The 25614-nt window shown below is 36.1% G+C and overlaps 1 protein-coding gene across 1 annotated transcript; it reads left to right on the top strand.

The window, feature by feature from the left end:
• The first annotated feature begins 290 nt into the window (after positions 1-290).
• LOC108513514 (dystrophin-like) lies at positions 291-25202 on the top strand. The gene is made up of 2 exons (XM_017849294.1): positions 291-479; positions 25026-25202. The coding sequence occupies exons 1-2, from the start codon at positions 306-308 to the stop codon at positions 25200-25202; spliced, it is 351 nt and encodes a 116-aa protein (XP_017704783.1). The 5' UTR covers positions 291-305.
• The last annotated feature ends 412 nt before the right edge of the window (positions 25203-25614 follow it).

Below are 25614 nucleotides of genomic sequence, written 5' to 3'. Positions count from 1 at the left end.
AAAACTACTCTCCTTATGACCTCATGGTCTTTCATCTTATATTCATGGTGCTAATATGTGTGTATTGCTTATTATAAAATGCTTCTAACACTTTTTGGAAGAAGCAGGTATATAATTAATAAATAACCTTTTTACTAGACTTATCATCATGAGGTTTTGAATCCAGTTTCAGCCCAGTTTGTAGATTCACTTGTCAGCTGTAGTATGAGAGCTATATAAACTCAATAGAGGAGTTTTCACCGTTAGGAAGCTAAAAGAATTGTTCTTTTGTATATCTATACCAGCACACTGTCCGTGAAGAAACGATGATGGTGATGACTGAAGACATGCCTTTGGAAATTTCTTATGTGCCTTCTACTTACCTGACTGAAATCACTCATGTCTCACAAACCGTATCAGAAGTGGAACAACTTCTCAATGCTCCTGACCTCTGTGCTAAGGACTTTGAAGATCTCTTTAAGCAAGAGGAGTCTCTGAAGGTAAAAGCAAAGCACTTTCATTCAGATTTTACAAGGTGATCATACCAATCATTCATAATGCCAGAACAATTGACTTACATTGTATACATCATGATGGCATTTTGACTTACATATAGAATTCTTAAAAATACTTTATAGTGTGATTAGCTTCAGAAATCTTGGGTAGAAACACCTAAGTTAGAAGATGTATTTTATAATATTTAGTGTTGAGAGACATCCTAAAATGAAGAAATGCATGAAAATAATCATTTTATACATGCAGTACAGATAGAAAGGAACCCCCAGAAAATAAACTTAGATGGAGGAACAGTTTATTCCTAGCTAATGGATTATTTTCCTTTCATTTTCCAAAAAGGGAAATTAGATTTTTCATTTATGTCTAATGTACATTGTTTTTGTTTTATGTTTTTTGTATACATATTCAATTTCAAATTAATGTCAATGCCTATGCTATAATATATGGAATAAAATTGAATAGAAATCAATAAAATATTTTCTTTATAACTGCCAGCGAAAGGCTACCAACAAAATTCATCTGTTTTCAAACCACCAGCAGCAAGTTACTGCATTCTGAAGTAAGACAAATCATGATAAGGAAGTAGGCTATGAATTTTAGAAGGCGGTGTCTGAAGATAAATCAATGTAGAATCAAGAAAATGTACATAATAATGTGTCTTCAGATAATTTCGTGATCGTACATTTTATACTCAAAATGAAATATTATAGTATATCCAGAGCTTGGTATTTTCCAATGCAAACAGCATGCGATTATAGGCAAAAGATGAGTTTGCTATCAGCAGCACATATTAGCTAAAGTATTTTATACTCAAATGATTTCCTGGAAGCTCATTCTGTGTCACACATTTGCCTGTATGAATATACAAATGGATAAAGCTATTTTTTTGTTTTGGAAATCGGTGTTGCAGTGTCTTCAGTGACTTGACTTTAATATCTTACATTATATCAAATAAGCTATAAAATTACACAGTAAAATAAGAGCTTCACAGATCTCTGGAACCATTCCATCCATGTCAGTATGGCACTGTTTCTTACTCTGTTTGAAATAAAAGTCAAATCACTTATTGGTACAATGAAGAAAAAAAAACCTAATCGGTTAGTAAAATAAAGCTGACATGCCAGAATTCCTGTCATTATTTCTATTAACTAAGTTCTCATGGCAGCAGAGTTTGTAAGTTCATCATTGTCATTCAACATGTAAATTACTGCGAATGAGCTAATATTAATTCCTTCCCAGGATCATGGACATTTGATTCAGGAGAGCAGTGACCCTGATCTTATTAAGTTGCCCATTTAATAACTGTCTCCATACCTCTTAACCTGGCATGCTCAGAATGGTAGACCCTTGGCTACACTCATAGTGAATCATTTGTTCATCCTGATCTATTTGATATTATTATAGCTGACATCAATCATAATGGTATTGATTACTGTGGTTTATAGTATGGTATTATTGCAGGTTTAATTTAGCTAAATGGTTGAATCCCCATAAGATGCAGCTGTGGGCGTGATTTCTTCTCTCTCCCAACAAATCTCCAGCAGGTGAATGGGCTTCCTACCTTCATTGACTTTTTGAAGAGGGATAGTTTTGAGCTCAGACTTTTCAATGAATATGTATTTCCTGTTAAAGGCATTCATCATTGTCATTATCCAGTAGTAAAAATAGAAAAGCAGTGCATAAATTGTACAGCTGCTGGTTGGGAAGGTTTGAAATTAAATTGTGGTTGATTTTATTCCTGACAGATTTGCATGAATCAAATTACAGAACTATAGTAGGTATTGCTGTGCTTTAACATACATATTTTTTTGAAAGTGCAGTATAACACGAATAATATGTAATAAGTTAAAAGAATTTCTAAACAAAAAACAACTAAAATAGCACATATGGTTTCAATAGATGTATTGAATTGGAAAGCTACCTAATCGTGTTGACAGAGACTATGCAGAAAAACACCAACTTATATATGGAAATCTGCATTTAATAGCAAAAACACTAGCTAAGGCAGAGCTAGAGAGGAATGAGAAACATACACATAAGTAATATTTTCGTTCTTATTTCAGAGCCAATATTAGCAGTTAATTGATTGTGATTGTTTATATGTACAAAGTTAATAATGCTCGTAACAGACAAGAGTACATAATTTTAGAAGAATTGCAATTTTTGGAAGTTTAGAACAATATTAAGTTGCATTTTATTTTTAAGAAAAAATCATTTTCATGATAAAATTTTCCAAAATATAATTACTGTGTTAAACCATCAAATCCTGCTTTAAAGTATCTCATATGAAAGGATGAACATAGAATTTCTTAGCATCATAAGTTTTAAGTTACCAAAAGGTTTTCTCTTGAGAGAGTTAAGTATTTGAAAGCTGATCCTAAAAGCAGAAATGATCCACTTAGAAGACTTAACCGAAAGGATTTATCATCATGTGTCCATATGCCTAATTTTACTGAAAGTGTCAGTTTTATTGGAGTATGAAACACGCTTGGGACATCACCCATATCATTTCCTGACTCAGCATGCCTTGTACTCTGACTGGCAGCTGTCAGGTCCAACTGTCTCTGACTGTTTGCCTTAGGGCTCCCTCTAGTAATCAAAGCTCATGAGTGTCAGGTAGTTAAAGCTCTGCATCCCCAATGTTCCTCAGCAAACCTCAACCAATAACAGATAACTTTTGGTGGATAAACACCACTACTCACTCGCTCTTCAGTTAGGGTAACTCTGAAGCATGATTTATGCTCTGACCCACAATTCTGTTCCAGGATTAAGACCCCATCGCACACAGTAAAAACCTGCCTCATAGGATACTTTTTACTTGCTCCCTGTCCTACCTTACACACACTTACCAGCACCTCCTTGGATCATTCCCAAATATATCCCTTATCTTAGAATCTGCTTTTAGGGGAACTCTAGGACATTTTTGAAATAAATAATGACATATTTACTGTGTAGTTAGCATCTACATAGAGAAATTCTTAGAAATAGTTCATGCCTTTCGTGTGGAATTCTTCAAGTGATTCTGCTGCTCCCTCATTCAGGGAATCCTTAGCTGTTCAATTAGGCCTTGGTATCAATAAATGTGAATTTTTAGGACAAAAATAAGAACATAACTTATAATAAGAATGACAACTATGCTTTACCTTTTGCAATAATAAGAATCAGTTAACAGCTAATATTATTCTTTATGGTGGAGTGGAATGTTTTCACCCTAAGATCATGAACAAGACAAGGATATCTGCCTACATCCCTTCAGTATTCAACATTGTACTGGAGTTTCAAACCATTGAAAGGAGGAGGAAGGAAGGGAGGAAGTAGGAAAGAAAGAGAGTGAGGAAAGGAGGGAGGGAGAATCGAAGAAAAGAAATAAGAAAATAAGGAGAAAAAGAAAGAAGGAGGAAATAAATGGAAGGAAAGAAAAAATATCAGGCACACATAATTTCAATTGTCTCGTCAAAACCAATTATGGTGCAGATGCCTTGTTTGGAGTGAATAAAATGTGCTATACTTTGGGTAACCAAGAGGATGATGAAAAATTTGGCCATATGAAGAAAGCTCACAGGTAGGAGACATGGTGGTCCTAATGTAGATTTTAAATAGGATCAAGAAATAGAGACAACCCTTGTTCAACTTCAACACTGCAAGGGAAAGCTGGTAGTGAGCTTATAAGCCAAAGATAATGTGAAGCAAAGTCGTTCAAGCCCTCTTGAGTTCGGGTTTTTTGCATTGCTCTTGAGAAATAAAAAACTGTTAGCACAAGTATATCTAAGGAATGCAGATTCGTTCATTCCAAAAATATTTACTGAGCTCTTAGTATGTACCACACACTATTCTAAGTGCTTATAAAACAGTGAAGGAGACTAGTGAATCTTTGCCCTCATACAGCTTTTATTATAACATTGGGAGACAGAATAGAAGCAAGCAAACAAAGAAAAATGATAAGTAAATATCGTGTATTGCTAGGTGATACGTATTTTGGGGGAAAAAAACAAACAGAATCTGTTAAGGGGATATAGGACCACTACAGGGGTAGATGTAGGTATAATTGAAAGTGGTGGGACTGCAATTTCAAATAGGGTAGAAATGACCTTTAAGCAAAGATTGGAAGAAGGTAAGGGAGTCAGCCATGGAGTCTGAGTAGAGGAAATAGAGTAAAGGCCCAAATGTGGGACTGAGCTCTTCTTAATCAAACACCAACAAGAAGGCCAAAGTGGCTGAAGCAAAACAAGCCAGCGGAAGAGTAGAAAGAGATGAGGTTATGGGAGTTGTGAGTGTCCAGATTGTGGAGGGCCTTTGGGGCCATTGTAAAGAAGATTCTAAATGAGATGAGAGCAGTTATTAAGTTTTTGAGCAGTTTAGTGGCACGATCTCAATTATGTTTTAAAAGGATCACACTGGCTTCTGGGTTGAGAGTAGAACTGTAGGGGGCCAATAGTAGAAGCCACAAGAGTTGAAAAAGATAGATGCTGGTGGCTTGGACTCGGTCGGTAGTGAGAGAATGTCAGATTCTGGAAATATTTTCAAATTAGAGATAGTAGATTTATTTCTCTGGTCACACAGAAAATTAAGCATGTGTCTATGAAAACCCATTCTCAGCAGACTTGGAGCCGAGTTAGCATTTCGGTGTCGTGAAACTTAGCAGAAGATCCCTAGAGAGATGTACGATTTCTTCTCGTGTTTTAGTCTTCGATACTTCAGTCTTGCATTGAAGTAGGGACAAAAGTACTGACAACAGAGATTTTTAATACACTGGTTAAGATCTTTCTCCTCTGGAATCTGTTTCATAGCACATAAGCACAAATTTAATAATACCGATTACTTAAATGAAGGCAAAATTATGCCATGGGCAAAGTGACTGCTTTTCTATTCTGGTATTAGGAGAATCAGATAATAGCAAAAGGCACCATATGTACAAATCCAAACAACAAATCTGAAGGAAAATAAAAGAATGATTGTTTATATGCATATTTTAATAGAGGGGCATATTAGATAAACGGTTGAAATTTCACCAATTTAATAATATTAGAATAAAAGAATATTGCAGTTACTCTAAATAATCATGGATCATATAAAATTTCAAAGCAAAATTTCCTCGCAAATGCTTTTTGAATTCTACTTGAAATTTCTAATAGAATAGTTTAATGCATGAAAAAGATGATTTTTATTAATATATTGTGACTGTAGAAACTGATCTTTTGGACTCTACGTAAACATTTGCAATAATGTGATCAGTGGTTTCTCTTGGAAAAATGGAGTTTTTCAACACTTATTCAGTTATAAATATAATTTGTTTCTTCAACAGCTTATATGACTCGGGATTTATCTGATTTGCTGTATATAAATGTGTGTATTTTCAAATATTAATCATTAACTGTAATTTAAGTCATGCTTAAGTTATTTCTATAGTACATTATTATTCATTTGTATTATATGAAAAGATTTGTATTATAGAGAAGAGATTATGGATATTTACTGCATTTCAGTTATGCCCAGCTCATATATGTGCTTTGGTACAGTTTCCTTTTATGTTTTATACAAATCTCTCTTTGGTAGGAAATTATCCATTCTTTTTCCCCCACCATTATTTTATCAAGCCTAGCAGTTGCCCTACCTTGACTATTATGCTGCAATTTACTCCCAACTCTGCTAACATGCACTTTAAGAACGCACTCTTACTCCCTCCATTCTCCCAGCAACACTATTTTCATAATCCCCATCGTGTAAAGTGTAGAAAGCAGAAACTTCCATATTAAAACTTACAAATCATGAGGCTGGTAGAAGTTTTGAAGTTGCAATTAAGTTGTGGGGAGGTTTTCCTTTTATTCACAAATGATTGAATGTGTGCTTCGACCAATTACGTCATTTTTTATGTGTGATATATAATTACCAATTCGTTAATCATGCAAAGACAATGCATCATCCTATGAAGAACATTTTGGTCCAAATACATAGTTGTGTTTAGAAAGTGTTTTCTCACATGGGGACAATAAACCATGAAGGAAAAATTAAAAGATCGATTTACCATAGAGCCACCAAAAATAACTTTTTAACTTTTTTTAGAAGCTCCATAAAACCTAGTTAATAAGTACTTTAATGTCTTTTGATTGAACACAGTTCCCAATTTGATATGTCATTAATGTAGTGCCTGGTAGCTGGATGGGATGTAAAGAGTGTAAGAATTAGATTTATATAGGGTGTTGCCTTTATCTGTCAGATAAAGACAAATTCCAGAGAGTGAAAATGAACTGGAGTTTGAGTCTTTGGTTCTCTTATTTCTCATTTTCAATTTTAAGATAGATCTACTCCCCAACGGCTGCTGTCACAACAGCTACTAATGGGTTTTTCTAATCCTTTTTTCTTAGAAATGAAAGTTATATGCTCCTCTGCTAACCAAGTTACAAAGTGTCTCAAGGCATTTCTGATGCCTAAAACTGCTTAAAGCTATTATTTTCACCTTCCCAAAATATGAGGACAATAGTGCCTAGGGTTTTATAAGTCTATAAACACATATACCTGCATTTAAGTATGTGTATAACCTATTTAACTGCAGTACTACATTTTTCAAGAAGGTGATACATACACACAACCACCAGGAAGAAAAAATAGTATCTCATTTGTTGTTTTGTTTTGTTTTGTTTTGTTTTCTCCACCACTGTATCTGGAACTCCTAGAACAGCACCTAGCACTATGCAGTATAGGCACTGAATATACATCTGTTGAATTAGTGAGTGATGGTCTGATACATGTAGGTGTGGACTCTGAGACAGAAGAAGACAGGGCAATTTTAATCAGTGCCAGTACTAAAAGAGAAAACCACATTTACTTCTTTTTACATTGTATCCTAACTCACTGAGTTAAATCATCTCGGCATGTGAATTCTACAAATCTATACATATATAAGCATGAAGAAATTGTTCCAGGTTTGTATATACTGAATCTAAACAATCATTTATGAAAATGTGTAACAGGGAACCCACATATTATTAAAACATTACTAACATTTTTCTGCATAATTGAGCTTTCATTATGTGGTTTTGACAAGCAGTAGAGTAGAGAGTTTAGCAAAGCACTGTATTGGAACCTAAAAAACTTAGAAAGATTTAACCTGATTGTTGATAGTTGTACCCTTGGGCAAGTAACATAAAATAATTAGGCCTGTTTTTTACCGCCCCTGCCTACTCAACTGTACTATTGTGAAGATACAGTGAAATCATGTAGGACTATGTAGGAGAATTCCTGTTAAAATGTATAATTATATAAATTTCAAGATTTGTAAAATGCATATTGCTTCGTCAAACACCCCAAATTCTAAGAAAGTTATAAATTTCCATGTAAAGTATCCTAAAACAAATTACCTTTAAGAATGTGTTAAACTTTATAAAATTATATATTTATATATTTTAAAAACTGTAAATAAAATGTTAACCACATGAAATATACGTAAAATTGTTTCCAGATTTGGCAAATATTCTAAAGCCAAAAAAACGTTAAAAGAAGAGAATACATACACGTTAAAACATGTTTGCTTTTGACAAAATCTTCCTTAGAGGATCTTATAAACTTAATTATTTTATTGTACAGATGTTCCTTGACTTATGTTGGGGTTGTATCCGGATAAACCCATTGTAAGTTGATAATTTTGTCTGTGGAAATGCATTCAATACACTCAACCTACCAAATATCATGGTTTAGCCTAGCTTACTTTAAACATGCTCTGAGCAACTATGTTAACCTACAGTTGCGCAAAGTCATAGAACACAAGGTCTATTGTATAATAAAGTGTTGAATGCCTCATTCAATTTATTGAATACTATACTGAAGTATGGTTTCTAATGAATGTATATCCCTTTCGCACCACCCTAAAGTTGAAAAATCATTAAGTAGAACCATTACAAGACAGTGACCATGTGTATTTCCAAGACTAGTTGTTACTTGTTCAGGAATAATTTTTTTATTCTATTTATGTAAGGTATAAAACAAATAACACTTTATTGTATATTTATCTTGAGGTACCGAAATGCAACTCTAAATTATTTCAAGATTCTTTGTACCATAACTTCTACCAAGAAGAGGTTGCTGTTTTTTGCTTTGTAATTGTTGTTTTGATTTGTCGCTTGAGCGTTTTTTTTTATGAAATTGTGTTGATTTTTTCGCAGTTGCGTCGTTTTCGAGCTAACTTAAACCGGTCTGTTGCTAATTGTGAGTTAAGGCAGGTACCGATAGACATAAAGCACTACTGAAAAACGTTGAAAGCTCTAAGCAAAGAATGATTTAATCAGTATTTTTTGTGTGTGGTGTCTCTTTTTCTTGAGTCTTAGCGTTGTTTTTGTTGTTTTGTTGTTGTGCTTGTCTTTCCTTTGCCATTAAAAACTGCTAGTTTGTGTTTATTTTTTTCCCGGTTAAGATTGAAACGATCGGGAACAGTATTGTAAAATGTAATAGCGGGGAGTGTAGCATTGGCAACTTGATGAGATTGCCGCTCAGTGCTTTCAAGAAGTTGGTAGTATAGTTGGCAACGGGTATCTATAGCTTTAGAATACAATGACTGTGTACCCAAGTCTGGGGCTGGGGTGGGCGGAGAGAGTGAAGGATATATCATTCAACATCGGAGGGGGGAAAAAAAAAATCAAGAACTTCTGTGTTGTAAATCACAAATGAACTTAACACACAATTCCCAATTTCAATTTGCAAACCACAGGCGAAAAGAGTAAAGAGTGCTTATCGAATAAGAAATCCAGAGGCAGGCTTGCGCGAGAAAGGTAAAAATTTGGAGGCTAGCTCCTGCCCCTCCCATATCATGTTTTTTGTTAATTTTCTTTTCTTTTTTTTTTTTTTAGGAAGGAATGCATTTGGATGTAGCAGAGCACGACTTGTGTGAAAGAGCGATTTGCTTTTCTGTCCCCTGTGCCTAAAGCACACTAGTGATGGAAAGCACATGTTAAGCGCCGAACGATCGAGTTAGCCATTAGTGGTAGAGGTATATAAATAGGTGGTTAGGATGATACTATAATACGGTTGTATACTTCTATCAGAAATAGTTACTGTCACGTCCAATATTAATTTACAAGTTTGATAATTGGTGATCACATATGGGTAGCTACCTATGAGGTGCCCTTAATCATTTGATTAGTCTAAATTTCATTTATCAGGAGAGATGAATAGAGATGCGTCATGATTGGCAGTGTATTTCAATAGAATTAAAAGTATATAACATGTAGTTTTAAAAAACATATTCCATTCATCGTTGATAATCAGTTTTTGAGGTTTTCTTGGATTGTTGTATTGCCTTGGAATTTTTCCTCCATAAGCCCTACCTGCCCCTCCTCTGCTGAGTCACACAACACTAAAAGCATATCCTGACTCTAAGAAATTTGGAATCAGAGAATGCCATATATTTTTAACGAAGAGAAAAGTACTTACTTCTATACAACCCTCCTTTGCCATGCGTGTGAGCCAATTTTTCTGTTTGGATTTTCTGTAAAATGATTTAGGCGCTGTGTACAACTTAACACAAGATGTACATATCATAAAAGGACTGGTAAAATTGTTTTCAATTTACTTAGTGCTGATGGACTGGTAAAGTGATGACTGGATCAGTGAAGTGCAGGGTTGTTTGTTTGTTTGTTTTCTTTTGTTCTTGTTGATGCTCTGTGGCATCTGGAGAAATGGGCAGACATAATTCTGAATAAAGGACTTCTTTGTTAGATACCTAATGTGCTGTGAGGAAACCATAAGGAAGCTCAGCCAGGAAATGCATATGGACTTCCACATCACTGTTTAACAGCGAATGACCAGTAAAAGTAAAGTAGAATAAGCAAGGAATTACCCGAATAGCTCACATCTGACCAGACCTGAATACCTATCTACAATGGTTGAACAGAGTAACAAATCTTAGACGTTCAATGATTCAATTCAAACTGGATTTTCATAAGCAAGTTCAACTCAACTTTTTACTTCAAGTCAACAGGTATTTATTAAGACCCCAAGTGCTATGCTTAACACTCTAAAAGATAAGAAAGAAATATTAAGGAATAATAATTGTACTCTAGTAATTTATAACATTATTGAATATACATATTATAGTTATACAAACAAGTTAGAAAGTAATAAAGACATTAAGGACATAATCCAAGCAAAAATATATAAGACATGAGTGTAACTGAAATCATGAAAAGAAGAAAGCAGCGCAAAAAGCAGAAATGGGGAAGAATTTTATTGAGGAGAAATCCTTAGGCTAAGGTGAATATAATTGGAATCTGGACTAATCTTGAATCGGATAGCTGACAGTTATTATTTATGTGCCAGGACACATTCTAAACACTTATAGTAACTTGAATGGCCATCATAACAGCCTTACGAGGAAAGCTCTATTATTATTACCCATACTCTGAGAAAAGGAGGTCCCAAGCAGTTAAGTGACTTGCTCAGGTGAGATCGTTTTTAAATATCATAGTTGAAGTCCCACTCTGGATGTTCAAGCTCCAGAGTTTCTGCTCTTAAGCACTACACTATACAGTTTCTTGATGCAGAAAATGTTTTCAAAGTTAAACATACGAAGTGAGTAAGGGTAAAACAATTGTATCAGAAGGACGTGTCTGAAGAATAACAAAGAGATTATCCTTCACTTTGTTATTCACTTTGATTATCCTTCCAAGTGTCTCTGCTGGCAAAGCACTAGGAAATCAAGCTGGGTAAAAACTGTGAATCCAGTTTTTTCTTTTCTTTTTCCCTGGAGTCTTGATTGCCTAAAAGATGGACTTGAAAGTGTCCAAAAAGCTATATGTCATCATGGATGGATTTTGGACAGGGATAATCCTTAAAATGGCAGGATAAATTGGACACAAGAAAAAATAAAGAGATAAAAAATAAGTAAGGAGATATTTGTGTTCAGCATAGCTGGACCAACTTAGAAACCATACCCTTAATTCAGGTAGCTGTACCAGGACTCTCATTATTAAAGTTCACTCAGGAGATGTTCAACATCCTAGATTACCCATTTTCCTGTGTTAGTGCAAAATGGTTAAATAAATCTATCTGGTTAAATAAATACTCTGATTGCTTGAGGAAAGGTTTTCTAGGTGTAAATAATCCCAACATGGCAACAGAACCAAGAGTCTTTGACTGTCTACCAATCTATAGACTTAAATTTTTTTCCCTGTACTTTCTTCTAGCTCCTTCTATTTCTGTTATCCCCAAAACACCTTGATATAGCCTTAAGCAGAATCGACCATCAAAGGGCTAACTTCCTCCTCCTGCTGGGTGCCTTCTCTGTTGGGCCCTAATAGCAGTGCGTCTATGCTCCCATCTTGACATTTTACTTATCCCCTTTCCCACCACCCTTAAATAAAATTCTTTTGTGTCAAAGTTTTATTTAAGTGATGGAAATGGCTAATATTGTCTACAGGGTTGGGTTTGGAAGAAAAGAGGTCTGGAAAGGGAATATAGCAAAATACCAGTATTTTCTGAGCAAGTGTGGAAGAGATTAAAAGTTACCCCTAGTGACTTTCAAATTTGTATCTCTAGTAAAGATTTCTCTCCTGAATCATTTAATATGTTTACTGTATTTCTAAGTGAATATATAAAATGCATATATAGTAAACATATTAAATTTAGCATGTCAAAATCTTACACCCTAACCTTATCCTCCTGCAATTTTCCAGATTATAGTTAATGGCAGCTCCATCATTCCACTTGTCTGTGCCAAAATTCTTCGTGTTATCCTTGAATCCTTTCTCTACCAACACACATGTAATTGGGCACCAAATCCTAAGGACTCTCGCCCTTTACAATGTATCCAGAATTCACCCCTGCCGCCACTCTGATCCAAACCACCATTATCTCCAGCATGGATGATTGCTATTGTCTCTTAACAACTTCCCCCTCCTTCCTTTCTCCCATGTAGACTCTAGTCTCAACATATTAGCCAGAGATACCTATTTAAATGAAAAGTCAGATTATATCCTCCGCTTCTGTTCAAAACCCCCAATGCTCCCCATCCCCCTCAAAGTAAACAGGGAAGTCCTTATGTTCATAAGTCCCTCCATGGGTTACCCACCCCATTCTCTCTGATATTTCTCTGATAGTCGCTGACTCATACACTGCAGCCACAATAACTTCCTCCATGTTTCTTGACCACTCCTCCCAGCACATTCCAGTGTCAGGGCCCTTATACTTGCTTTACCCGCCTGGAATATTATTTTCATGATTTTTCTTTAAATGGTTAATTTCTGCATTTCCTTCAGATCTTTACTTCAAAACTGCCTTCTTGATAAGGTCTTCCCTGACCCCTCCTATCTAAAATTCTGACCCCCACTTTATCCTTCATTTCTCCCTTACCTGCTTTCGTTTTGCTCCTCACCACTGAACTACTATCTAATTGAGTATATAGTTTAGCCTTTTCTCTATTTGTTTACTTTATTCTCCTGTAGAAGGTGAGATTCCAGAGAGTGGGACTTTTTCTTTCTGGATCACTACTATATCCCCAAGATATAAAATATGACGGTCTCAGGCCGGGCGCAGTGGCTCACGCCTGTAATCCCAGCACTTTGGGAGGCCGAGGTGGGAGGATCACAAGGTCAGGAGTTCAAGGCCAGCCTCGCCAACATAGTGAGACCCCCATCTCTACTAAAAATACAAAAAATTAGCTGGGTGTGGTGGCGTGCACCTGTAATCCCAGCTACTTGGGAGGCAGAGGCAGGTGAATTGCTTGAACCTGGGAGGCAGAGGTTGCAGTGAGCAGAGATTGCACCACTGCAGTCCAGCCTGGGCGACAGAGTGAGACTCTGTCTCAAAAATAAATAAATAAATAAATAAATAAATAAATAAAGACTGTCTCATGGTAGGTTTTCAACAAATATTTCTTGAGTTAATGAATGAGTACAGAGATGTAGCTGTTAGACACACAGAGAGAAACCTAGAAGATAATATTACTAGTTAAAACTAGAGAGGCTAGGGCCATGTGATGAAAACTGTGCCTAACTGTACTGAATCCTGCCAAGGAGGGAAAGATGCAATAGGGAAGCTATTGGAATTTCCTTAAGGAAATAAATATGGTTAAAAATGTGAATTATAAGTGCTTCCAGCTATCTGCTAATGTTAGTCCTTCAGAGAAATGAAAACTGAGAAATCATTAGAAAGCAATGTTATCATTTCTTTTAAAAAATAAAGTTCGATATATTTCAAACCAGAATATCATTGAAACATTGAAGTCATTTTTAGGGGAAATGCACTAAAACAACAATTGATTTCATATTATCTTATATTTTAACTTATGCTTTTATATATTTGTAATTTTATCATTTCATTCGAAAACTTTTTTCTAATTGAAACTTTTTGACTGAGAGAACACTGACAACTTCTGATGTAAAATTTTATTACTGAGGACAAACTTTTAAACAGAAGACAAATTAGCCAATTAATGTTTCTATATACATCCCACAGTGGACATATTATTTAAAATCTTAGCTTGGAAAGAGTTATAGATTTATGAAGGTATATGTCAACTTATTTCTAGGTATGAAATACAGGAGCAAAGACACTTGTAAATTATAGCCATCCTTATTTAGTAATTGGATGTTGAAGATTAAGAAATGACTAAATTGAATACCACAGAAATGGGACAGAGGAAATGATGTTTGTTTGTTTGTTTGCTTGCTTGCTTGTTTGTTTGTTTATTGAGATGGAGTTTCACTCTTGTTGCCCAGGCTGGAATTCAGTGGCACAGTCTCGGCTCACTGCAACCGCCACTTCCGAGGTTCAAGCGATTCTCCTACCTCAGCCTCCTGAGTAGCTGGGATTACAGGCACCCACTGCCACACCTGGTGAATTTTGTATTTTTGATAGAGACGGGGTTTAATATGTTGGTCAGGCTGGTCTCGAACTCCTGACCTCAAGTAATCCACCTACCTCGGCCTCCCAAAGTGCTGGGATTATAGGCGTGAGCCACCACGCCTGGCCACTATTTTAAATAATAGAAGTTACACTGGCACTTTTCACAGTATTTGGGAGGCAATGAGCTTTGCTATAGGTAAAAATATATATATTTAAAACTTTAGTAAATTATTTTAAGTTTACTTTCATCAAAAGTGATTAACAGTAAGTTCAATTTGTCAGATAGTACTCTCCCCTACTCTAGTTCTGTTCAGGTTCTGCAATATCTACTTTGACATTTATACACATAAGTTTACCATTTAGATGGCAAAGGCAAGCTCTGAAATGAAAATCTCTGACAGCAAGGGAGTAGTTGTCACTTGACATTAAATGGAAGAAAAACTAAACAGTAGAAGTCTATCCCTTATGATAAAGAATGGAGCATAGTTAAGGGTTGCTTGAGACTTTTATCTTAAACTGATTAGTTGACAAATAGGTCCCTTGTTTGTTTCCTAGATAAATTATCTCTATTCTCTGGCTTCTCCTTTTATACTGTTAAAGACACATACTCCGCAACACTTGAAGAAACAAAGCATTTTTATGTCCAAATTATTTCTGTATGTGTCTCCTTTAAAAATCGATTATCTTCTTAAGGGAGAGACTCACATTTTAAAGTCTTTATTTTCATATCTCACATTTGAGACTGATACTGTGTGTTGTCAATAAACACTTATTTAAACAATAAGCTTTTCAAATAGATAAATGAACTGAAGCCACATGGCTTATAGATAATCTGCTTTTCCTTTAGGTATCTGGATTTCATCTGCCAGTTGTAAAAGTTACTGTGCTATCTAATTTTTCTCTATTCACAGTATATATTCAGGGTCTTATTTAATTTATTGAAGACTGAGAACCAGAGATGCAAATATCCTATTTTAAAATATTGAGGACTCGAGTTGTATAAATTCATGTACAGATGCCTTTCAGAAATTAAAATTTCTTTTTTATGTATATTTAGAATTTCCTTTTGCAGAAAGATTGGCTAAAAATGAATATCTTACAGAATTTCAGTGGAGTAGTGAAGTGGTCAAGTCATGGGGCATGTCAAAATTAAGAAGGGAGTTGACTAAAAAGTTGGTACTTTATCATTCTGACATCATGTTTTCAGATAAGGAACTATTCAGGGGGAGAAATAGAAATGCTATATTCTATAGTGATTCTAGGGATTTTTATATCACCATAGCAACTACAAGGGACTATGGCTTCATTTTTAGAGAGTCAGAAACTATAAAGATCACTTATTTCTAGACAAACGAAAATAGTAAAATGCTATCAGAGATCTCATCTCTGACTTTAAACTATGGAAAGTGCTACAAAATTTTCTTCGGTGCACATACCATTTTTCGGTGTGCAATGCCTTGGGGACACAAATATGTGCAGGGACTTTAAAAAGGATTTGTTTCCTGGACTCCAGCCAATTTTGACAGCATTCTCTGAGAATGCACCAAGGAGCTAATATCTAGATATCCAGGGAGAATGACATCCCTTGCCCCAGTTTTTGCTTTTTGCTTTTCTCATTTAAGATGAAAAGTTTTCCTGCATTTGCAACATGCTGCTCAGCATTGATAAAACCGTTCATAACTTGATGCTGAGCAATCCTACAGCATTCCAAAGAATTGATAGCTCTCCAGAGACTCAAATTAAAATCAGGAAGCTTTGCAAGCTCAAATCCTCAGAGTATACATACACACACACATACACGCACAAACACAAACGATATCAAAGCCGTAACTGTACAACTTTTATATGCTGATGGGGAAGATCCTTTGTCTCTTCCCTTGAATTTTTTTCTCCATGGGTGCTTACAGCTATGCATTTAAAGGGTTTGGGCCGTCTGTGTCCTAACAAATGTGATTGGTTGCCCACTCTGAATTTAAGTAATCAGCCTTTCATTCAGCTGGCTGTTTGGTATCAAGTGGAGAACTTTGCAGCCTTNCTTTTGCAGAAAGATTGGCTAAAAATGAATATCTTACAGAATTTCAGTGGAGTAGTGAAGTGCTCAAGTCATGGGGCATGTCAAAATTAAGAAGGGAGTTGACTAAAAGTTGGTACTTTATCATTCTGACATCATGTTTTCAGATAAGGAACTATTCAGGGGAGAAATAGAAATGCTATATTCTATAGTGATTCTAGGGATTTTATATCACCATAGCAACTACAAGGGACTATGGCTTCATTTTAGAGAGTCAGAAACTATAAAGATCACTTATTTCTAGACAAACGAAAATAGTAAAATGCTATCAGAGATCTCATCTCTGACTTTAAACTATGGAAAGTGCTACAAAATTTTCTTCGGTGCACATACCATTTTCGGTGTGCAATGCCTTGGGGACACAAATATGTGCAGGGACTTTAAAAGGATTTGTTTCCTGGACTCCAGCCAATTTTGACAGCATTCTCTGAGAATGCACCAAGGAGCTAATATCTAGATATCCAGGGAGAATGACATCCCTTGCCCCAGTTTTGCTTTTGCTTTTCTCATTTAAGATGAAAAGTTTTCCTGCATTTGCAACATGCTGCTCAGCATTGATAAAACCGTTCATAACTTGATGCTGAGCAATCCTACAGCATTCCAAAGAATTGATAGCTCTCCAGAGACTCAAATTAAAATCAGGAAGCTTTGCAAGCTCAAATCCTCAGAGTATACATACACACACACATACACGCACAAACACAAACGATATCAAAGCCGTAACTGTACAACTTTTATATGCTGATGGGGAAGATCCTTTGTCTCTTCCCTTGAATTTTTTTCTCCATGGGTGCTTACAGCTATGCATTTAAAGGGTTTGGGCCGTCTGTGTCCTAACAAATGTGATTGGTTGCCCACTCTGAATTTAAGTAATCAGCCTTTCATTCAGCTGGCTGTTTGGTATCAAGTGGAGAACTTTGCAGCCTTATGGATTTTTGTCATTGGACTGGCAGCCAAGCAAGAATGATGGAGTCAGTGACTTAAAGAATTCAGAGTTGAATCAAATCAAGTACTTGTGAAATCAGGCTTCCCAGGTCAGGCGAGTTAACAGAAGCAGCCAAGAAGATATGTTGGTGCATGGTTCTGGCACCTGACCTAATCAGGGTAGTGGAATAACCCTAAACATTCCACCCAAGACTCTAGGCTTGGAGCCATCAGAAGATGGTAGTAAAATTCTACCAGGTAAATAAAAGTAAAGAAATAATACTAGAGATATGCTTGAGTTCAATGACTTTTAGGGCATTAATCATAGGTATTAAATCCATTGTATCTCTTATTATAATTTCAACTATATTTTAGATTCAGGAATACATGTGCAGGTTTGTTACATGGATATATTGTTTGATGCTGAGATTTGGGATATGAATGACCCTGTCACGCAGATAGTGAGCATAGTACCCAACAGTTTCTGTTTTATTATGAGTTTTCTTTTTATCAGTAGTAAACTTTTCTTCAGTAAACAAGTCTCTGATGTCAAATACGGCATACTGCAATGTCGTACTAAGCTATTTTCTATTTTGTAGTGAAAGAGGATGACAGCAAAAGACAGTCTAGTCTGGTCTGCCTACATTTATGTTTTCCACTTCCAACATGCTGTTGTTGCTCTTGATAAGATCACCAATGGCCTCCTAAATTGCCCAAGTTGACTTTTCCCTCCTGGTCCTAGCTGCATCTGACTGGTTGAAAACTCTCTCCCTCTTTGTGGTTCTCCTCCTGCGTCTGATGACTATTATTCTTTAGGGATACTCATCTCCTTCCTCTGCCCATGCTTTCCACAGAGGTTCATCTTTATGCCACATTTCTTCTCACTCTTTTCACTCTCAACACCTTTCCTGAGCAATCTGACCACCCCTAGTCTTATTCAACATCACACATATTCCAATGACTCAATTCTCTATGTGAAATTGCTAAAAGACAGTTTTAACCTGCATTCCTCCAGATAAGTAAATTCTCAAACTGTTTCTGTGTTGGCTTGTTCTTTCTTTTGTGTGGTAATACTTGACCTATCAGATAAGTACTTTTTCCACAGAGTTAAATTGAGGTGCTAAACAAAAGAAATAGTGAAAGCTTTCCATCACAAGATGTACATAGACTTGAAGAGAATGCCTTGAAATTTTATTTTAAAAACCCCTTCTTTATCTGAAATTCACTCCCATCACTCATAACTGTTGTATCTTATCCTGTTGCTGAGCTGATATATAAGACATGAGAACACAGTTGCCTTTTTTAAGGTTCCCATTGTAAGCCTTGGCTTTTATCTTTTACAACTGATATTGTCCATAGTCTCACCTGCCTCTTCAGCTTAGTTGTTGTTCAAGGCAAGTCCTCATGCACCATAAACATGAAATCTTAGAATAAGGCAGAAAATCCTCTAAGTTTTATTGTTAACTTCTTTCCTGTTTCCCTCTCTAATTGTGAAGTTTTCTTCAGAGCCCATCATCAGGAAAGCTGTACAATCAGCAGCAGTCACTCCCTATTTAACCCAGTCTCCAACTTACAAATGATTAAAATCCTTCCCAATTTTGACTGAAGATAGGCAAGAATATTCCCTTTGTTTTGGGAGGCCGAGGCAGGCAGATCACGAGGTCAGGAGATTGAGACCATCCTGGCTAACACGGTGAAACCCCATCTCTATTAAAAATACAAAAAATTAGCTGGGCATGGTGGTGGGCGCCTGTAGTCCCAGCTACTCAGGAGGCTGAGGCAGGAGAATGGTGTAAGTAAACCAGGGAGGTGGAGGTTGCAGTGAGCCTAGATCACGCCACTGCACTCCAGTCTGGGCAACAGAGCAAGACTCCGTCNAGTCAGGAAACACAAGATCTCTGGATGAGAGAATATATCATTAATTACTCAAAAGCATCTTAGGGCAAGATGTTTATTTGTAAGTGCAGGGGTTATAGTACAGGAGAGAAACCCCAACATTGTGGATCTCAGAGCTTATATACAACACCTGATGCATCAGGAGGAGAGACAGAGAGACAGACATACAGAAAGACAGACTTTGCTCTGGGATATAATCCAAAGATCTAGGTCTATTATTTTTGGAATATAAGTTGAAATGTAATCAAAGGGCTCTTGGAGATAAAAGTTTTAAGTCTCTCCAGAGCAATGCACTAAATTCCAAGGTACGCTTGCCATTCAGTCATCCTTTAAGTCGGTTACCAGAACTCTTTGCTCAGAAAGCCTAGTCCATGTATCCAAATGTGAAAATATGTATGGCTCAGCAATCCTTGCCATCTTATTCCTCAAAATCTGATTTCAACTGCCTATGGAACATCTACAGTTTGGTGCCTCAAAGGCTTTTCAATATGACCAAGTCCAAAATTGAACTAATCACTTATGCACACATGCACAAGCATGCACCCATGGAACCTATTCATCCATCTGAAATCCTTTTACCCAATGACACCACAAATCATGTGGATGCCCAGACCAGATACGTAAGAGTCATTCAAGTTCTTCCTCTTCTTCACCCAACACACAGCCACTGAATTCTGCTGAGTTGTTTTCCTAAACTTCCTTCCCACTTCAACTCAAATGTGAATAACAGCTAGATACTTGATTCAATTAATGAACTTTTGTTAATATTGTAGGTGTGGTAGTGGTATTATATGTACTTTCTGAAAAAAGAGTTATCATGAGAGAATATTTCAGCAAGAGAAAAATGCTGAAGTATTTATGGATAAAATAATATATCAATTTGTTTCAGAATAATCTAGTTGAAGAGGTGAGTGGGTGGGGTGATACATAAAATAAGGTTGTCCATGGAGTCATAACAGTTGGCACTGGATTATAGGGTTATGGGAGCTATTTGTATTATTTTCCTACTTTCATGTATATTTGAAATCTTACATAATGATACATTTTAAAAATCATAGTTCCCCATTAGCTACTGAAGTACAGGCAGAATTTTCTGTTGAGATTCAAAGTACATTATTGAACATCCTCAGCCTCTGTTTCCTGGCCCATCTTCCCCTAAGCTTCTATAATACCAAAAAGGCAGCCAAATATGACTGCACTTGTTACCTAGCTTTGCATGTGTGTTACCTACTAGCTCTAATGTTCTTCCCACTTCTACTAGTCAGATATGTCTACTGCAGATTGCTCCTTCTTCATGAATTCTTTCCTGAGCCTATGACCAAATATGATATATGATACATTTTTTCTCTGAACTTCTAGAAAATGTTTAGTACCACTAAGAACACTCATCTATTCCTTCTTCTCATCTAGCTAAGGCTTCTATACTTCCATTTTGTTCTTCAATTCTTCAAACCATACCCTTTCTTACTACTACAATAAAACCCACTTAAAACTTCTTAAAAGCAAACTAAACTATGTTTCACCCACCTTTGTTTCTGCTATATTGCTCCTTACACATGGGAAGAACTCAATACATTTTGTTCAGTGGACCCTATATACAATTTAGATGATCAAAATAACCAAATTCATACTAGCAAGAATAGCCAGAATGTAGTTTTTAGCAAATTTATTTGAGAATAAATATGTTTAGATTTCTCTTTCTTCTTATATAACACATTTGTGGTTTGTGATTTCTCCATTAAATAGAATATAAATAAAGCATGGATTCAATTTATGGGATCATCTATTCATTTATTCAACAAAAAAGCATTTGCCATCTATCATGTGCCAAGCACAGGTTTGAGCTTTGGAAGCCCAACAGATAACAACATCCCTATACTCATAGATTTCAGTCTAATGGTATATGCAGGCCACTTGTTATATATTTTAATGTTAGAAATAAGTACTATAAAGAAAAGGGAAGAGTAATGCAAGGAATAAAGAGTGATTGCTGATGCTATTTAAAATAGGTTAGTAGAGAAGGCCCCTTTAACACAAGAAAGAAGTAAGGGAACTAGTGATATAAATGTTGGTTAGGAAAACTAATTTTGGCAGGGAGAACAGCAAGGGCAGAAATCTTGAAGCAAGAATATAGTTGGTATACTCAAGTAATGCAGTAAAGCTAATGAGGGTGGAGTGTTGTGGACTATGAAAAGACTGGGAAGAGATGAAGTTGGAATGGTAGGTAGTATACAACCAAGTTGTAGAGAGATGTCTAGGTCATAGTAAAGATTATGCTTTTTAAAAAAAAAAAAAAAAAGGTCAAAGCAAGTTTATTAAGAAAGGGAAGGAATAAAGAATGGCCACTCCATAGGCAGTGCAGTGGCATGGGCTGCTCGACTCAGGATACTTTTAGTTATTTCTTGATTATATGCTAAACAAGGGGTGAATGATTCATGAGGTTTCTGGGAAAAGGAGTGAGCAATTCCCAGAACTGAGGGTTCCTCCCATTTTAGACAATATTGGGTAACTTCTTGACACTTCCATGGAATTTGTAAACTGTCACGAGTGTCTTTTAGCCTGCTAATGCATTATAATTAGTGTATAACGAGCAGTGAGAAGGACCAGAGGTCACTTTTTCACCATATTGGTTTTGGTGGGTTTTGACTGGCTTATTTACAGCAACTTTATCAGCAAGGTCTTTGTGACCTGTATCTTGTTCTGGCCTCCTATCTCATCCTGTGACCTTGAATGCCTAACTTCCTGGGAATGCAGCCCAGTAGGTCTCAGCCTTATTTTACCCAGCCCCTATTCAAGATGGAGTTGCTCTGGTTCGAATGCCTCTGACCATATTTCCCCCCTTTCTTTTACAAGGGAACCCTTAATCCTAAGGGTAGTAGAGGGATGAAGATGTATCTTCTGTGACTTCTTCAGGCTGAATATGGGTCTTGATATTTCTGCCTAACTATTAGGGTCTCTTGTATTCAGGGTAGAGAGGAGCTCAGTCAGCAATTATCAGTTTGGTGAGGGCCATTCATAACTGATAAACGGTGGTATCTGGAAGATTAGTAAGTTTTCAATTTAAGAAAACNTTGGAAGCCCAACAGATAACAACATCCCTATACTCATAGATTTCAGTCTAATGGTATATGCAGGCCACTTGTTATATATTTTAATGTTAGAAATAAGTACTATAAAGAAAAGGGAAGAGTAATGCAAGGAATAAAGAGTGATTGCTGATGCTATTTAAAATAGGTTAGTAGAGAAGGCCCCTTTAACACAAGAAAGAAGTAAGGGAACTAGTGATATAAATGTTGGTTAGGAAAACTAATTTTGGCAGGGAGAACAGCAAGGGCAGAAATCTTGAAGCAAGAATATAGTTGGTATACTCAAGTAATGCAGTAAAGCTAATGAGGGTGGAGTGTTGTGGACTATGAAAAGACTGGGAAGAGATGAAGTTGGAATGGTAGGTAGTATACAACCAAGTTGTAGAGAGATGTCTAGGTCATAGTAAAGATTATGCTTTTTAAAAAAAAAAAAAAAAAGGGCAAAAGCAATTTTATTAAGAAAGGAAAAAAAAAAAAAAGGTCAAAGCAAGTTTATTAAGAAAGTGAAGGAATAAAGAATGGCCACTCCATAGGCAGTGCAGTGGCATGGGCTGCTCGACTCAGGATACTTTTAGTTATTTCTTGATTATATGCTAAACAAGGGGTGAATGATTCATGAGGTTTCTGGGAAAAGGAGTGAGCAATTCCCAGAACTGAGGGTTCCTCCCATTTTAGACAATATTGGGTAACTTCTTGACACTTCCATGGAATTTGTAAACTGTCACGAGTGTCTTTTAGCCTGCTAATGCATTATAATTAGTGTATAACGAGCAGTGAGAAGGACCAGAGGTCACTTTTCACCATATTGGTTTTGGTGGGTTTTGACTGGCTTATTTACAGCAACTTTATCAGCAAGGTCTTTGTGACCTGTATCTTGTTCTGGCCTCCTATCTCATCCTGTGACCTTGAATGCCTAACTTCCTGGGAATGCAGCCCAGTAGGTCTCAGCCTTATTTTACCCAGCCCCTATTCAAGATGGAGTTGCTCTGGTTCGAATGCCTCTGACCATATTTCCCCCCTTTCTTTTACAAGGGAACCCTTAATCCTAAGGGTAGTAGAGGGATGAAGATGTATCTTCTGTGACTTCTTCAGGCTGAATATGGGTCTTGATATTTCTGCCTAACTATTAGGGTCTCTTGTATTCAGGGTAGAGAGGAGCTCAGTCAGCAATTATCAGTTTGGTGAGGGCCATTCATAACTGATAAACGGTGGTATCTGGAAGATTAGTAAGTTTTCAATTTAAGAAAACATTGACTAAGCTTATACTGCATTCCTACACAGAGTACAACAGCAAATATATTCCACAACCGTAAAATAAAAGAAGTAAAATTATCCCAAGTAAAGTAAATTAGAAGGCTTTTCATGAACTGGGCAACTGTTGGAACCAAAGTGATATGGGGTTGCTAGCTGATTCCAATACATGTCCAGAATTAGAATACTGATCCAGGTTTTTACATTACCCACCCTTCTTGTTTCTTCTGAGGTGTAGTCAGAGATCACTGGCAGGTTCACAGGAATAAGCAAGGTCAGTCTTTATTGCGGGAAAAATCTCAAACAACTGATGAGACTAATAACAGGTGTACCATAGTTCTTAAAACATAATTTTTTTTCTCTCTCCAGTCTCCCATCTTTACTAAAGACAAATCATCATAGGACTGATTTGCTTTATTATACTCGGTCTGATTATTTGTATAAAGTGCAGCAAGAATAATTATTTTTCATGTAGGCTTTTGAAATTGGCTGTGATTGAACTCTGTGATGAAGAGACACTGGAAGATTTTGAGCAGAAGAGTGATATGATCCCAATTATGTTTTGAAAGAATCTTTTCAGCTCTTGTGTGGAGAATTATCCACTAGAGGGGAAAGACTGGAGGCAAGAGGACCATTTAGATAGATATTTATGTAATTCAGATGAGAGACAATGATAGCTTATATCAGAGCTGTAGCAAGAAAGGTAGTGAGAAGTGGTCAAATTCTGGATATGTCCTGAAAATCAAGCCAGAACAATTGTCCAGTAATTCAAATACTGGAGACTGAAAAAATTAAGGATGGCTCCAAAGTTGTCAATCTGAGTAATTGTTAATTGAATTACTGTAATTCAATTGAAATCAGTAATTGCCATTTACTGAAATGAGGGAATCTATGGGAGGAGAAGGATTAGGAAATGCAGATCAGAATTCCGTTTGCGTCATATTAAGTTTGAAAGTCTCGTGAGACCTCCAAGTGTTGAGAAAGTACTAGCATTTGTTAGAATGGAGTTTGGAGAAGATGTCCAGGCTTGAGATACACATTTGGGTGTCATTGTCTTATACAGGATATTTAAAATTATGAGAACAAATGGGAGGGATTATGGACAGAGAAGAAAAGAAATGCAAATACTGAGTCAGAGCACTCTAAGATCAGGACGAGAAGGATCCAGCAAAGGAAACGGAGAAGCAGTGGATATAAAGGTAGAAGAAGAACCAGAAGAGGTTAGGATATAGAAGCCAAATGAAGGCAGTTAAGATGTAGGGAGTGATCCAGTCTCTCAGGATGAGGTCTATGATTTACCTATGGAATTTGAGCATGTCAAAGTCACTGGACTTCATGGTTATTAACTTTAAAAAGTCAGTAATTAAGAATTGCAACACCATTTGTTACCTTTTGGATTTATACATATTTTTTTCTCTTTCTATAGACAGCTAATTCATTTTTTTACTTGTTTTAAAATTTTTATATTACAGAATATAAAAGATATTCTACAACAAAGCTCAGGTCGAATTGACATTATTCACAGCAAGAAGACAGCAGCATTGCAAAGTGCAACGCCTGTGGAAAGGGTGAAGCTACAGGAAGCTCTCTCCCAGCTTGATTTCCAATGGGAAAAAGTTAACAAAATGTACAAGGACCGACAAGGGTAGGTAACACATATATTTTGCTTGATACTTACAGAAATGATTTGTTTTCAGGGAACTGTAGAATTTATTTCAGTACCCTCCAAGGAAAAAAAGGAAAAAGAAGTATCACTGTCATTGAAAAATGGTAAGTAAAATGAGAACAAATAATGATGAACAATTCAGAAAATGAGCTGAATTGTAGAAATTATTCAGTATTAAATTTAGCATTATGTTGAAGCATTGTATCTTCTAAAATTTCAGGTAATCGTAAATCAGATTGGGTCATTAAATTGAGGTGCTATAAACAGTTGTTCGATATAACATATTTATCTTTAGTGAAATCTGTGTCCAAAAATGTATAGGAGTTTGATACTTAGATTAACATGTTTAAAATATTGCCTATCAATGAAAAATTGATTTTCATTTATTTCTATTA

The sequence above is a fragment of the Rhinopithecus bieti genome, unplaced genomic scaffold, assembly GCF_001698545.2.
Source record: "Rhinopithecus bieti isolate Rb0 unplaced genomic scaffold, ASM169854v2 scaffold_33114, whole genome shotgun sequence".
Taxonomy (NCBI): Eukaryota; Metazoa; Chordata; class Mammalia; order Primates; family Cercopithecidae; genus Rhinopithecus; species Rhinopithecus bieti.
Note: the sequence above shows the minus strand (reverse complement) of the source record. Positions and strands in the feature narration are given on the sequence as shown.

Bases quoted from the DNA above. Each gene is read 5' to 3' on its own strand.
- LOC108513514 (XM_017849294.1), top strand. From the start codon at position 306: ATGATGGTGATGACTGAAGACATGCCTTTGGAAATTTCTTATGTGCCT. The intron at 480-25,025 runs GTAAAAGCAAAG...TTTATATTACAG, and splicing joins AGCAAGAGGAGTCTCTGAAG to AATATAAAAGATATTCTACA.